The 13,158-nt window shown below is 52.9% G+C and overlaps 1 protein-coding gene across 1 annotated transcript in view; it reads right to left on the minus strand.

Moving 5' to 3' along the window:
• Positions 1-12,632, minus strand: part of FGD2 (FYVE, RhoGEF and PH domain containing 2) — a 28,451-nt gene extending 15,819 nt beyond the window's left edge. The window contains exons 1-9 of the mRNA XM_060110179.1: positions 12,565-12,632; positions 9,345-9,576; positions 7,687-7,767; positions 6,834-6,982; positions 5,429-5,585; positions 5,103-5,241; positions 4,537-4,595; positions 4,147-4,293; positions 3,329-3,421 (exon numbers count right to left, since the gene is read on the minus strand). Of these exons, the coding sequence (XP_059966162.1) occupies positions 3,329-3,421; positions 4,147-4,293; positions 4,537-4,595; positions 5,103-5,241; positions 5,429-5,585; positions 6,834-6,982; positions 7,687-7,767; positions 9,345-9,576; positions 12,565-12,632 (1,125 nt within the window). The remainder of the gene's footprint in view (positions 1-3,328; positions 3,422-4,146; positions 4,294-4,536; positions 4,596-5,102; positions 5,242-5,428; positions 5,586-6,833; positions 6,983-7,686; positions 7,768-9,344; positions 9,577-12,564) is intronic.
• Between the last annotated feature and the right edge of the window lie 526 nt (positions 12,633-13,158).

A 13,158-nucleotide genomic window follows, 5' to 3' on the forward strand; every position in this document is an offset into this window, starting at 1 on the left:
ATCATGTTGGTCAAAGTTCAGACCCGCCTCCAAACCTTAGACTCAGGAAATGATTCCTGCACAAATGCGTGTAGGTGGACAGCTCTGCTCCTGCCAGGCCCGTGCCATCCAGGAGTGGGCGCTGTGCGGCCACCAGAGCACCAGACACGCCCTGTAGGGAATATGTTCACTGCGACTGGAGACGCCAGGAACCCAGCACACACTGGGCCCGGGAGCCCTCGGCACATACCCTGAGCATCTGACACTGTCAGGCCCATTTCTATGTATTTTCTCTTTACGATAGTCTGTTGTGGTCTCCATATTTCTTGGCTTTTCTATCTGTCAATCTCTGCCTCTCTTTTTCTTTTTTTCTTTTTTTTTTTTTTTGCGGTATGCGGGCCTCTCACTGTTGTGGCCTCCCCCGTCGCGGAGCACAGGCTCCGGACGCGCAGGCTCCGGACGCGCAGGCTCAGCGGCCATGGCTCACGGGCCCAGCCGCTCCGCGGCATATGGGATCCTCCCAGACCGGGGCACGAACCCGCATCCTCTGCATCGGCAGGCGGACTCTCAACCACTTGCGCCACCAGGGAGGCCCTGCCTCTCTTTTTCTATGCCTGGGTCTCTGCCAGTCAGTCCTAAGACAGGGCTGCCTGTCTCCATTTCTCTGTCTTTAACTCTCCATAACTTGCCTTTCTCAGTCTCACTCACCAAGGCTCCCAGACGTACAAGCTTGCACGCACCCTAGCCTCTGGGACATTCTGGCCACTTCAGTTAGGAAAGCTGGATGACGCAAGGTGGGGGGGCTGCACTCCTAGGGGAACTCAGCTGAGATATGGGGGATGGGCTGTGAAGCCCCAGAAGGTGCCCAAGTCCCTCCATCAGCCCTCATCACCCGCAGGCTACACCCCACCCCCAAGTCCTTGATTCAGCCCCAAATGCCAGGCAAGCCCAGTCAGCAGCAGGGGCAAGGCCCTCCTTCTGGGGGCTCTCAGAGGCTCAGGGGTTCTCCAGAGGCGGAGAAGTGTCCTGGTTCGAGTTCTGCCTGCAGCTCCCTCCTGCGGCAGATCCTGGGAGATGGGTGGGGGGAGGGGGAGTCAATAGGGATAGGGAAGGGGGAGAGGGAAGGGTACCAAGATAGAGGCCAGATCTGACCTCTGCTTCTTCCAGCCCCAGCCACCAGGACTCAGGAGCGATCAGAGAGGGGCTGTCAAGAAGTTTCCCCTCCCATTTCCTCCACTATGCCTTCAGTTCCGCCCTATGCTTTATCCTTCCAGGTTGAAGCCTTAGTAGGAGATTGTATAGTATGCTGGTTAGGTACAGAGGCTCTGGACTCTGTTATACCTGAGTTTGATCATGCAAACCAGGATTTGCTGTGTGACCCCCAAGCAAGTTACTTAATCTTTCTGGGCCTTGGGTTTTTTTTATTTTTAAAAAAGACTTTTTTTTTTTTTTTTTTTTGAGGTACGCGGGCCTCTCACTGTTGTGGCCTCTCCCGTTGCGGAGCACAGGCTCCGGATGCGCAGGCTCAGCGGCCGTGGCTCACGGGCCCAGCTGCTCCGCGGCATGCGGGATCTTCCCGGACCAGGGCACGAACCCGTGTCCCCTGCATCGGCAGGCGGACTCTCCACCACTGCGCCACCAGGGAAGCCCAAGACTTTTTTTTTTAAGATCAGTTTTAGGTTCACAGCATAATTAAGAGGAAGGTACAGAGATTTCCCATATACTCCCTGAGCCCACATATGCACAGCCTCCTCCATTAATAACAATCCCCCACCAGAATGGTACATTTGTTAGAATCAATGAATCTACACTGACACATCATTATTACCCAAGGTTCATAGTTTACATCAGGGTTCACTCTTGGTGTTGTACATTCTGTGGGTTTGGATAAATGTGTAATGACTGTTATCTACCATTATAGTACCATAAAAAATAGTTTTACTGCCCTTAAAATCCTCCATGTTCATCCCTCTCTTCCCCCAACTACTGGTAACCACTGATCCTCTTGCTGTCTCCATAGTTTTGCCTTTTCCAGAATGTCATATCATTGGACTCACATAGTATTGTACATAGTATGTATGTATATATGTAGCCTTTTCAGGTAGGCGTCTTTCACTTAGTGATATGCATTTAAGTTTCCTCCATGTTTCTTCATGGCTTAATAGCTCATTTCTTTTTATCACTGAATAATATTCCATTGTCTGGATGTACCACTTTATTTCCCTACTTTTAAAAGTGGGATTAACTACAGATATACACACAGGCATACTGTACACAGTTATTCACTGCAGTCTCATTTGCAGACACTGACAACTAAGAACAATCTAAATGTCTGTCAGTAGAGGATTAGCTGAACAAATTACGGTACCTCCACATGCTGGGATGCTATGCAGCTATGCAAAAGGATGAGGAAGCTCCTAACGAACTGACTTCCAAGCACCTCCAGAATTAGTAGTTAGTTAAAAAAGTCAAGTGCAGAATAGTGTATGTGAAAAATAGTCTCACTGTTTATGTGAAACAAAAGTAAGGAAGCCATAATGAATATACTATTAGTTTGTATATGCAAAGACTACCTCTGGAAGGCCTCACAAGAAGCAAAGGCTGCCTCCAGGAAGGGGAACTAGGGGATGGGGTGCATATATATGCAATATATATTGCATATATTTTTGATATAGTTTGATTTGGGAATGTGTATTATCTATATTTTTAGGTAATAAAGTTATTATTTTTTAAAGATTTTTAAAAACCAAAAAAATGCAGGGGATAATAACAGCCCCTACATCACAGGGCTGTTAAGAGGATCCAGTGGGATGATTTAGGGCCCAACCCAACCCACAGTGACCGCCCAGTCGATGGGCACTACTATGGACTGCTGTGCTGTCTCCGCTCATTTGTGGCCATCTCTGGATGGGGACACACCCAAGTCAGCAGCTGAGCTGAAAGTGGAGACCCTTCCTACTCAAAGTGTGGCCTGGGGAGCTGCAGTACTGGCATCACCCAGGAGCTGGTTAGAAATGCAGAATCTCCGGCCCCTCTCCAGACCTCCTGAATCAGAACCCACATTTTAACAAGACTCCCAGGGGATTCATGCATGTATTAAAGTTTTCAAAATACTGGTGTAGATGGTAGGGAAAGCAGAACAAAGCTGGAAGCTGGAAAGGGCCCTGGACAGGAAGGCTGGGAGGCCAGGTGGGAGAGATCTAACCCCAAAACTTTTCCACCTTCATGTTGCCCCGGACCTGACACACCTGGGTTCCTGGACTGAGACCCAGGTTGGCCCCTCCTGCTACTCCACATACTCGGTCCCACCCTTGGGGTAAAGCCTGAAGGTGGTTAGGGTGCCTCTTACCTTCATGCTGGCCACATCGATACGGGTCCTGACCTGGAATTGGGCGCCCACCTGGATGACCCTGGGCACACAGTAGAGCAGCATGTTGTTGAACTGCAGGAGACACAAGCATGAGGGTGTGCACAGTGGCAAGGGCAGGAAGGACAATCAGGCAGGCTTCCCTGGGTGTGGGCTGAGCCCCACTGGGTCTCCCTCCCCTCTCGCCACCCGCTGGGCCAGCTCACAGGACCTCACAGGTGTGATGAGGAAGTGGTTGTCTAGCCCCAATCCAACAGGTAGGTCACTGAAGGACTGCCCTACCTGTGGGCATCAAGGAACCACATCAGACCTCAGAAACCTACGAGGCCTTTCTCACAGGGGGCAAGGGTGGCAGGGGCTTATGAGAGATTGTAGCTCCCTCCCCAAAACCTTCAGGTGGGACCAGTTTCCAGATCTCCAGGAGACACCCTGGCTTCTTCAGTGCAAACTAGGGCAGTTCTTCCTAGCAGCCAACCTAATTCCCTCCTGCTGTACACTCTCTAGAGCACAGATTGATACCACAGGCTTTGGAGCCAAACAGACTGGGTTCAAATTCTGACTCTGCTGCTTCCCAGGGCATGTCTGGGAACCCCCTCAGTTAGAAATTCCTGAGGCCTGGAGGTAGCACGTGACTTGTCCCAAGTCACCTGGGTGCCAAAGTAGAGAAGGATAGAGAAGCAGGCTCGTCCCTGTTCGTCCTGCAGTGCCAGCTGGGTAGATGCCAGGCAAGCAGAACCTGGGGCAGAGGGCCCGTGGACTTCCCTCCCCAGTGTGAGGCAGGTCCCCCAGCATCCCCCTACCAAGAAAAGGTAGCGCTCCATGGGGCCGATGCGGCGGAAGGAGATCTTGAGGACAGGGCCCTCACGCAGCAGGGTGTTGGAGGGGTCTATTATGTCGTCCTCCAGGCCCAGGCGCTGGTACACTTCCCACAGTTCCTGCAGCCGCTCCTGGGGACAGGAGGTGCACCTTCAGCCGAGGCCAGGCAGGGCCTGCCTGCTTCTGGAAGGTTTGCCTTGTGTGAACAGGGACAGGGTGTGAGGGGGAGGTGGGCCAGGTGTTGTGAGGAAGGATCAGGGGATGAGGAGATACAGAGACCTGGGTGGGCTGGGGGAGGCTGAGAGCTGCAGAGAGGAGGTGACAGGGCCCCTGAGGATGCCCACTGCTTCTATTCCGAGGGCTGGGATGCTCACCATCTCAGTGATGGCTGCGTTGGAGTGTTGAGCGGCTGAGAAGATCATGTCAAGGGCTTCTGAAATGGGGGCAGGGCCAGAGTTACCCCCTGAAAATACGGGGCTTGTGGCTGAGGCAGTAGGTCCTTGAGGCTTAATCAAGTGGCCTCAGGGCCTGCCATGAGCACCCCCAGGAGCAGCCTTCCCCTATAGCCTGGCACATGAGGTATTTGGATGATGGGGGCCATTTCCCACCCAGAGTGGAGAGACTAGAAGCCACCAAAAAACAAGGCTTAGGCCGTTGGCTTCTGTGACTTTCAATGCCCCCCAGATCCAGAGGGGTGAAGGCATGGTTTCAAATCCCAGCTCTGTTCCTTTTTGGCTGTGTGACCTTGAGCAAGTCACTTAACCTCTCTGGGCCTTAATGTCTATAAAAAAGTGGCTGATGCTATAGACAATGTCTATGAAGTATCAGCGGTCAGTGTTGATGGCTGATGGTCATCATAACCATTTTAGCAGGTGCTCCATAAATTATGGAAGTGGCTCAAACCTCCCCAACCCCCTGGATTCCCTGGGGGTGTCCTCACTCTGGGCATCAGCCAGGTCTGGGGCCTGGGCTGGCAGCTTCTGGACATACTCCTTGAGCAGCAGCTCATAGCGTGGTATTCTCTGCACAGGTTCCAGCATGTGGTGCTGCAGGGTCAGGCTGCCCGAGGCCTCGCTGCTCTTGGGGAGGGAGGGGGGAGGGAGAGCGTGGGGGTGAGAGGGGGAAGGGGTGGGTCAGGCTGCCCCCGAGGGTCGGGGGACCGCGCAGCAACTGAGCCAGGGAGGTGCCCAAAATCACTGGGGAACCTGAGCCACTGCACACTGGGGTGGCAGTGCAGGCTCTGCCCCGCGCCCACCCCAACCTCACCTGAATGCGGGTGATAACCTCCTGGAAGGGTGGAGACTTGTCAGTCCAGGTGGCCAGCAGCTCGGCGGCTCGCTCAAAGTTCTTGACATACTCACTGTACATCTTCAGGAAGGGGGCCAGCTTCTGGATCACGTCGCCAATGCGGGGGGTGGTCGTCCTGCAGGAGGGGCACCAGGTACTGCCCTCAGCCTGGGGACCTCTTCTCTTAACTCCAGACAGGGTCAAGTTAGGTAAGGCTCCCCTCACCCCCCAACACAGCCTTTCTGCGGCACTTCTGGGTGCAGGTATGGGGGGGCGTGTCATCCTCACACATTTGTATGGTTCACTCCCCCTTAGACTGTGAGCCCCCTGAGGGCAGATGCTGTTCTCTCTCATGGATTGGATTCCCCTAAAGGCCCAGTACAGTGTCAGGCCCACAACAGGCATTCAATAACCACCTGATGCTTGTTCACGTAACAATAACTAGGGCCACATGCCAGGCACTGCCCAAGATTCGGTGCATGTCTCAGCTCATTTAATTCTCACAACACTGCGTGGGGGAGGAGGGACAGTCAGTGGCCCATCTTAGAGAGGAGGAAATCCAGGCTCAGAGAGGTAAGAAAAGGTCATTCGACCCAGGAACTGTTACAGCAGAGTGGTAAGGACTGACCATCTGGAGCTGGCCTGCCTGAGTTTGATTTCCAACTGCACCACTTACTCTAGCTGTGTGTTCTTGGGCCAGTCACCTAGCCTCTCTATACCTTAATTTTCCCATCTGAAAAAACTGGGCATGATGGTAGGCAACCTCACAGGGTTGTCTTTTTTTAAAAAATTTATTGCAAAAAATTTTAAGCAATCATAAAATAAAAAGAATATAATAACGAACCCCTATATATCTGTCCCTGCACTTAACAATTACTAAGATTCTTTTTTAACAAAGAATTTTAAAGGACATCCCAGACATCATGGCATTTCTTTGGCAAGATACTAATTTCAGCACTAAATACTTTAGTGGTCATCTCTGAAAACAGAGAGGGGTTCCTGCATAACCACGATGCCATCATCACACAGCAGGCTGATGTGAAGATTAAGCGAGTTAATAGGTGTAAAGCCCAAGTCAGGGCAAGTAGGAAACCCTTAATTAGTGCTGGTTATTTCCACTGCCTCCTAAGTCACTCAGCCTAGTGAGGACCTGATCCATCCCCTTCTCCAGGACACACACACACACACACACACACACACACACACACACACACGCCTCATCCAAGCCCCTCACTGTGCAGACAGAGCAAGCCCAGAGGAGGAGAGTCATGGCCACACAGCAAGGGCAGAGGCATAATAGGCCAAACCCAGTTCCCTGGGGGCTGCAACCAGACCTGACCAGGGCTGTGGTCAGGGGGCCTCAGGGGCTCCTGCTGGACCTCACCAGTCATCCAGCCGCCGCTGCAGCTCTGGGAGGAAGAACTGTGCATGGAACTGGTAGATGGAGGCGGTGTTGGAGAAGATGAGCCTGACCACATCCTCAGGGAAGGCCTTGCTGCTGCGGGCTTCCTTCAGCAGCTCCTGGAAGAACACCTACAGCCGCCGCTGGGTCACTGGGCCTGTGGCAGAGAAGGACCTCCACCCCCAACACAGCCCAGGGGGAGATAAGCACAGTCCCAGGGGCTTTGGGGTCCCTCCCCAGCTTGCTGAATGCTTCCACCTCCTTAATCTCCCATCAATCTCACAAAAACCCTGGGAAGAGAGAGAAGCAGGGAAGATTGTATTCCGGCCACTTTACAGATGCGCAAACCAAGGCCTAGAGACACAGGGACTTGGCCAAAGGCTGGCAGCTGATGAATGTCAGAAATGGGCCTATCTCGTGTCTGTCAAGTCTTGGACTTCGCCAGGCTCAAGATCCCACTGCTGATGTTCAGTGATTTAACCTTCTCGCCTTAGGGCTCCTTAAGAAAGTGTGAAGGGCTAACAATGGTGAGGATGTTGGGAGCTGGAATGACAGATGAGGATGCTGTGTGGGGCCTGGAAGGACTGGCTGGTGTGTTCTCCACTCCTGTGAGACCAGCCCAGGCACCAACGGTGGAACCAGGAGTGGCGCTAATGAGCTAAATCCCAATTTCTGCCTGAACTCCGGCCAATGGAGTTAAAAGACTAAGGCTTCCTAGAATCAAACCCCGAGGTCCTAACTCTCAGCTCGTGTGAGGTGGGTCAGAAGGGAAAGCAGGGGTGGGGTGAGGACACCCAGGTGCTGGGGCTCAGGAGCGGGCATCCTGGCCACTGGCCTGGTCTAGCAGGTGGAGGCGTGCCACATAGGCCTGCTCTGTCTCCAGCAGCTCCTGGACGACCCTCTTCTCCTCAGGCTCCTGCAGGGGAGTTGGGAGGAGAAGGAAAAGGAGAACATTGGTCCCCTCTGATGGGAGCAGTATCCAAAGATGCCCCAGTGAAACGTACCTGCCGGGATTCATGCCTTCCTGCAACTCATCTGGGCTGGTGCTGGGATCGATTTAACTGAGAGGATGGGGCAGGGTGAGGCTGTGCCATTTCTGGGCCTAAAGCCTTAAGGGGCCTGGAAGCTTCCACTTGTGCTCTCTTGGGAGCCACAAACTACCCCATCTGGAGGTCTAGCTGCCCTGATGGAGAGGCCACATGGAGAGGAGAGGCCCTGGGACTACAGGGAGAGGGAGCCAGGGGTCCAGCCATGCCAGCATCCCAGCTCAGCACAGCTTTCCAGCTGTCCCTGCCCAGGCACCAGGCTTGGGAGATGAGCTATCTTGGGCATTCCCACCCCAGCCAACATCTGACTGCAGCCACTTGAGAGACCCTGTTATGGACTGAACTGTGTCCCCAAATCAATACATTGAAGCCCTAACCTCCAATGTGACGATATTTTGGAAATAGGGCCTTTAGGAATTAAGTTAATTGAGATAGAAGGGTAGAGCCTAATCCATTAAGACTGGTGTCCTTATAAGAAGAGGGAGGGACACCAGGAGAGCATGTGAACAGAGGAAAGGTCGTGTGAGGACATAGTGAGAAGATGGCCATCTACAAGCCAGGAAGGGAGCCTCTGCAGAAACCAACCCTGCCAGCACCTTGATCTTGGATGTCCAGTCTGCAGAGCTGTGAGAAAATGCACTTCTGCGGTTTAAGTCACCTAGTCGGTGGTATTTTGCTATGGCATCCCGAGCTGACTAAGACAAACTCCAAGTGAGACCAACAGAAAAACCATCCAATAGCATTCCAATCAACCCACAAAACTGTCAGAAATAATAAACTATTTGGCCTCTACATTTTGGTGTAGTTTGTTATGCAGCAACTGATAACCAGTATACATAGTATGTACTACTATGATCACGGTCCCCATTTTATAAATGAGGAAACAAGCACAAAAGGGTTAAAGAGATTTGCCCAAGGTCACATAGTAAGCAGAAGAGCTGGGACATGTACCCTGGTAGTCTGGCTCCAGGGTTCACAGCCTCATGCAGCTGAGCCCTTAAATTCCACAGACAAGAAAACTGAAACCCAGAGAAGGGAGGTGACCTGCCCAGGATGAGTCTAAGGGCAGGAATTAGCGCTGACCTCTATTTCTAGTTGGCACTGTTGCCTTCTTCAGTGGGTAAATGGAGGCTGCCCCTGGGAAAGGTACTAGGTTCCAAGTTCTGTGGCCTTGGACAAGTTCCTTAAGCTGTCTGAGTTTCAATTTCCATGTCTAAAAGACTCCTATAGTGAGGGGTATGAGAAATAATGCCAGCAGCGGGGTGCATAGTAGACACTTAATCAAAGGCTGTTAAGGGTGGGGTGGGTGTGAATCTAGCTTTCAGCTGATCTCTGGTCACACAAGACCCCACCTGGGGAAGTGCTGGCTCTGGCTGGGAGAGAATGTGTGGGAAGGAGGTCAGTGGAGGGGCCCCCACCCAGCTCCCCACTTCTACCCCTTGGGCACCTGTGTCCCTGGGCCGGGGCAGGTCCTAGCCTGGCAAGATTTCCTCCAGTCCCTGATGGACAGCTTGTTCTTCAGGGAGCTCAGATACCTCCTGCTGACCGTCCTGGGCCCGGAGTCCATGGCCTCCTCCATGGTGGGCTTATCCCATGGCCCTGTGGGTGAAGGAGGCCTGCACTCAGGGTGGTGATGCCCAGCCTCCAGGCCATGGACTCTGGGTGCTGCTCCTGGGGTCCTGAGGAGAAGACAGCAGACCTGAGGGTTTCCATCCTGTAGAGTAGGGAGAAGAATAGCACCTCTCTGGTGGGGATTTTGGGGCAATTAGTGCAAATCACAGATGTTCACTGGCCTCTGAGTACCTGGTGCACAGGAAGAACTGACTGAGACTTCTACTTCCCTCCCCTACAACTTTCTTGGAGGGAACCCCAGTCTTCAAAATGAGTCAGCATATACTGTGTCTTGTTTTCCGGGGAACAACACACTTCCCTGTTTAAAATGCAGCTAGGAACCCTTCTTTTTGCATATAGAGGGTTTTAAGTGCCCTCCCAGATCACCTCGCCTGTGGACCTCACCCCTGGTTTTAAGTCTCTGTAAGCAGGAAATCCCCTAAAATCCCAGTAACTGATATATCGAGGGAAGCTGGGAGCCATGGAACACTCTAAAGGGAGGGCAGAGCTGATAAAGCTGGGGCTTTTCAGTGTGAGCTATGCCCTCCACACCTCTAGTTGTGGGAAAAGCCAGCCTGGGATCAGTTTCCCTCTCCCTCCAGGGATGAGCTTTCGTAGTGTGGCTTTGTTATCCTGCCTATTGGATTTGTAGGCCAGTTAAATTCTTTAGATAACAGAGGCCACCATCAAGGAATATATCCAACGACTTGGGCTGGGACCCATTCCCTTTGGTGTGGAAAGGCTTGTGGTGACAGCACAGGGTGGGCACCCTTATGAGAAAGGCAGGCTGGGAAATGGAGGACCAGACAGGTACAAAATCTTCAAAACTCTGTGAGAAAGTTTCTCATTACCCCTATTCTGCAGCTAGGAAAAGAGAGGATCTTGTAGCAAGAGGGGGGCAGAGGTGGGATTCAGATCAGGCAGGCTGTCTCCCGAGCCTGAGCCTTAAACTGCCCCTCTGCATGTGAGTCAAGGAGAAACAGGTGCAGAGAGTCAATGTGACCTGCCCCACATCACACCCCAGTTGGTGGCAGAGAGAGGATTGGGACCCAGTCCCCCATGGCTCCTCTCTGGCACTCCAATGCACCACGGTTCCTCAGCACACTGGTCTGGTCTGCAGCTCATGGAATTAGCTGAGTCTCAGGCTTTCTGTTCTACATTTGGTTTCAGCTTCTGCATTTCTCTCCAAGTGCCCAGGCCAGCTTCTGTTTCCTCTTCACCCCTCAATTTCAGATCAGTTAAGGCACTGAAGGGAAGTGCCTCACAAGAAAGCTTAGGCCAAGGCAGCTGGCATGGGGCCCCTCACACAGAAAGGAGTGACTCTCACCCTCCCGACAAGACCTCCTCTGACCCCATCTGGTCTGAGGGCTGCCTCCTCCTGCTAGGAGTGCTGCCTAGGCAGAGCACACATGCTGAGGGTCTCCACTGGGCATGCCTGGCGTGTTGAGTGGGGTGGTGGTCCAGGAAGGTGCTGCCTAGAGCTGTCCTCGGTGCTGAAGAGAATGTGCCCGGCAAAGCCCTCTGGGAGAGGAAGGGTCAGGTCACCTGCTCAGGAAGCTGAACTGCCCTTCTAGGTCCACGTCTATGCTGCCTCCACCACGAAGCCCACAGGAGGCTTTGCCTACTCTGAGTACACTCAGCAGAGCGTCAAGGCCCCTCCCATGATATCTATTGTCCATGACCTGGCATCATGGTCATTCCATGAGCTTAGCACGAAAGACAGAAGTCCTCCGGGCAGGGATCATTCTTTAGGCTCCTGCATCTGATACAGTTCCTGTGCGATGCTGTGCTATGCCACCCACACCCCCTCAGCACTGAGGCACTCTTCCCCTAGCTTCTGGTGGTATGGTGGCTGACAGGTCATTGACTGGATCCCTCCCTGGGAATTGCCCTCTCTGGAAGAGAGCTACCTCATCTAAGGTCAAGTCCACATCCAATGACTAGTCCATGTGGGAGTACAAAGACCTAGCCCTTTGCCTCATCTGGAACAGCCTGAGAGGCCTCCAGCTCCAGAGCTCTCTGGGACAGGCTGCAGCCTCTGTGGCAAGTGATCGGCAGTTCAACCTCTCCCTGTGCCCAAAGCTGCCTCCCTCACCCACACAAGTATTGTTCCCAAAAGCCTCCCCAGCAAATTTCCTGAAGCAAATCTCTACCCCGGAGTCTATTTCCAGAGAACCTTACCTACAACAGTCACAATCCCTAACACAGTCCTGGGCTTAAGAAATGCCTGCAGAATGGATTAATGTCACATACAGACACACAATGACCTCTACACATCCGGTCCAGGCTTTTCCCTTCAGATGGAAGCCCCTGCATTGCTCCTTGCCCATGAACTTAAAGCACTTAAAGCCTCCCCACCTCTCTGTGCCTCCCCTTTCTCATCTGTAAGATGGGTATAGAGATGGAACCTACCCCCAATAGGCTGTTAGATGATTAATGAAATAAGTAGCAAATGCACTTAGAACAGTGCCCTATAGGTAGGCTGACCACACATCCCGGTTTACCTGTGATAGTCTCAACCTTTCCTATTGTCCCCTCCCTCCCACCAAAAAAATTTAATGGCATTCACTTTCAGTTTCCATTGTGTCCTGGTCTGAATGATAAATTGTATGGTTAGCCTACTCATAGGGAGTAAGCACTTGATAAGTATTAGCTATTATTTCTGCTGGAGAGACAACGGGTGGAGTTCTGCAGCCCAAACACGGCATCTGGTCCACCCACGCTCACTCATAATTACACACATGTCTGGACTCTCCCCAACACATCAACACACACGCTCTCACCCCTGCCCAGGCCTGGTGCCCCAACAACACTCTCCCATGCTCCAAGGAACCCATGGCCGGGGGACGTGGGCACTGCCCAGACAGGAGGAGGTGTGCAGGACAGGGCCCAGAGAGAGAACTGCTCACTGTGAGGGTCCAAGATGGCCCCAGCCCTGCTCCTTAGCCTGGAGACTGGGAGGGTCTGGGCTGCCCAAGGGCCCAGGGGTGGGCAGAGGAGCTCGAGAGAGACTGCCAGTTGGCCATGGTGACCCTCCCACCTCCACTACCCCGTACCTGCTATTATCAAACACAGTCACCAGATTGGACACAGATGACAGCTTCTCCTTACTCGCCCCCTCCATCCTGCAGGCCTCTAAGGTGGTCCTCAGCTACCCCTGTAGCAGGGAGAGAGGTCTCCAACCAGCACACTCAGCCACCCCCACCTGCGGTCACAGGTGTGCTAAGGCATCCTGGAGTCCCGTTTTTCCTGAGGCCCCAGCAGGCCTGCTCCCTGCTTCAGAGTGAGGAAAGAGGAAGTGGTCCCAGAGCCACAGCCTTGAAGGGGAAAGGCGGGTGCTCCCCACAGAGGGAGGAGCCTGCTTAGGCCCCACCTCACCCCCACGGGGCCTGACCTTTCACTCCTGTAGACCCCCTGTTCCAGAAGCCACCCCAAGAGGGCAACCGGGGCGTAGAGGGAGTTTCTGGAACTGGGCTCTTGGCCTGAGACACTCACCACTCTGGCCAACCACGCTTTCTCACAAGGTCCAGTGGATTTTATTTGGTCTTTTCTCTACAACTTCTTTTCTGCATCTGACCCTGCTCACCACTGTAAGAAAACAGCTTTTTTAATTAAAAATAAATCACAAACCTATTAGGGGCTGGCAGAGA

The sequence above is a fragment of the Mesoplodon densirostris genome, chromosome 10 (assembly GCF_025265405.1).
Source record: "Mesoplodon densirostris isolate mMesDen1 chromosome 10, mMesDen1 primary haplotype, whole genome shotgun sequence".
NCBI lineage: Eukaryota > Metazoa > Chordata > Mammalia > Artiodactyla > Ziphiidae > Mesoplodon > Mesoplodon densirostris.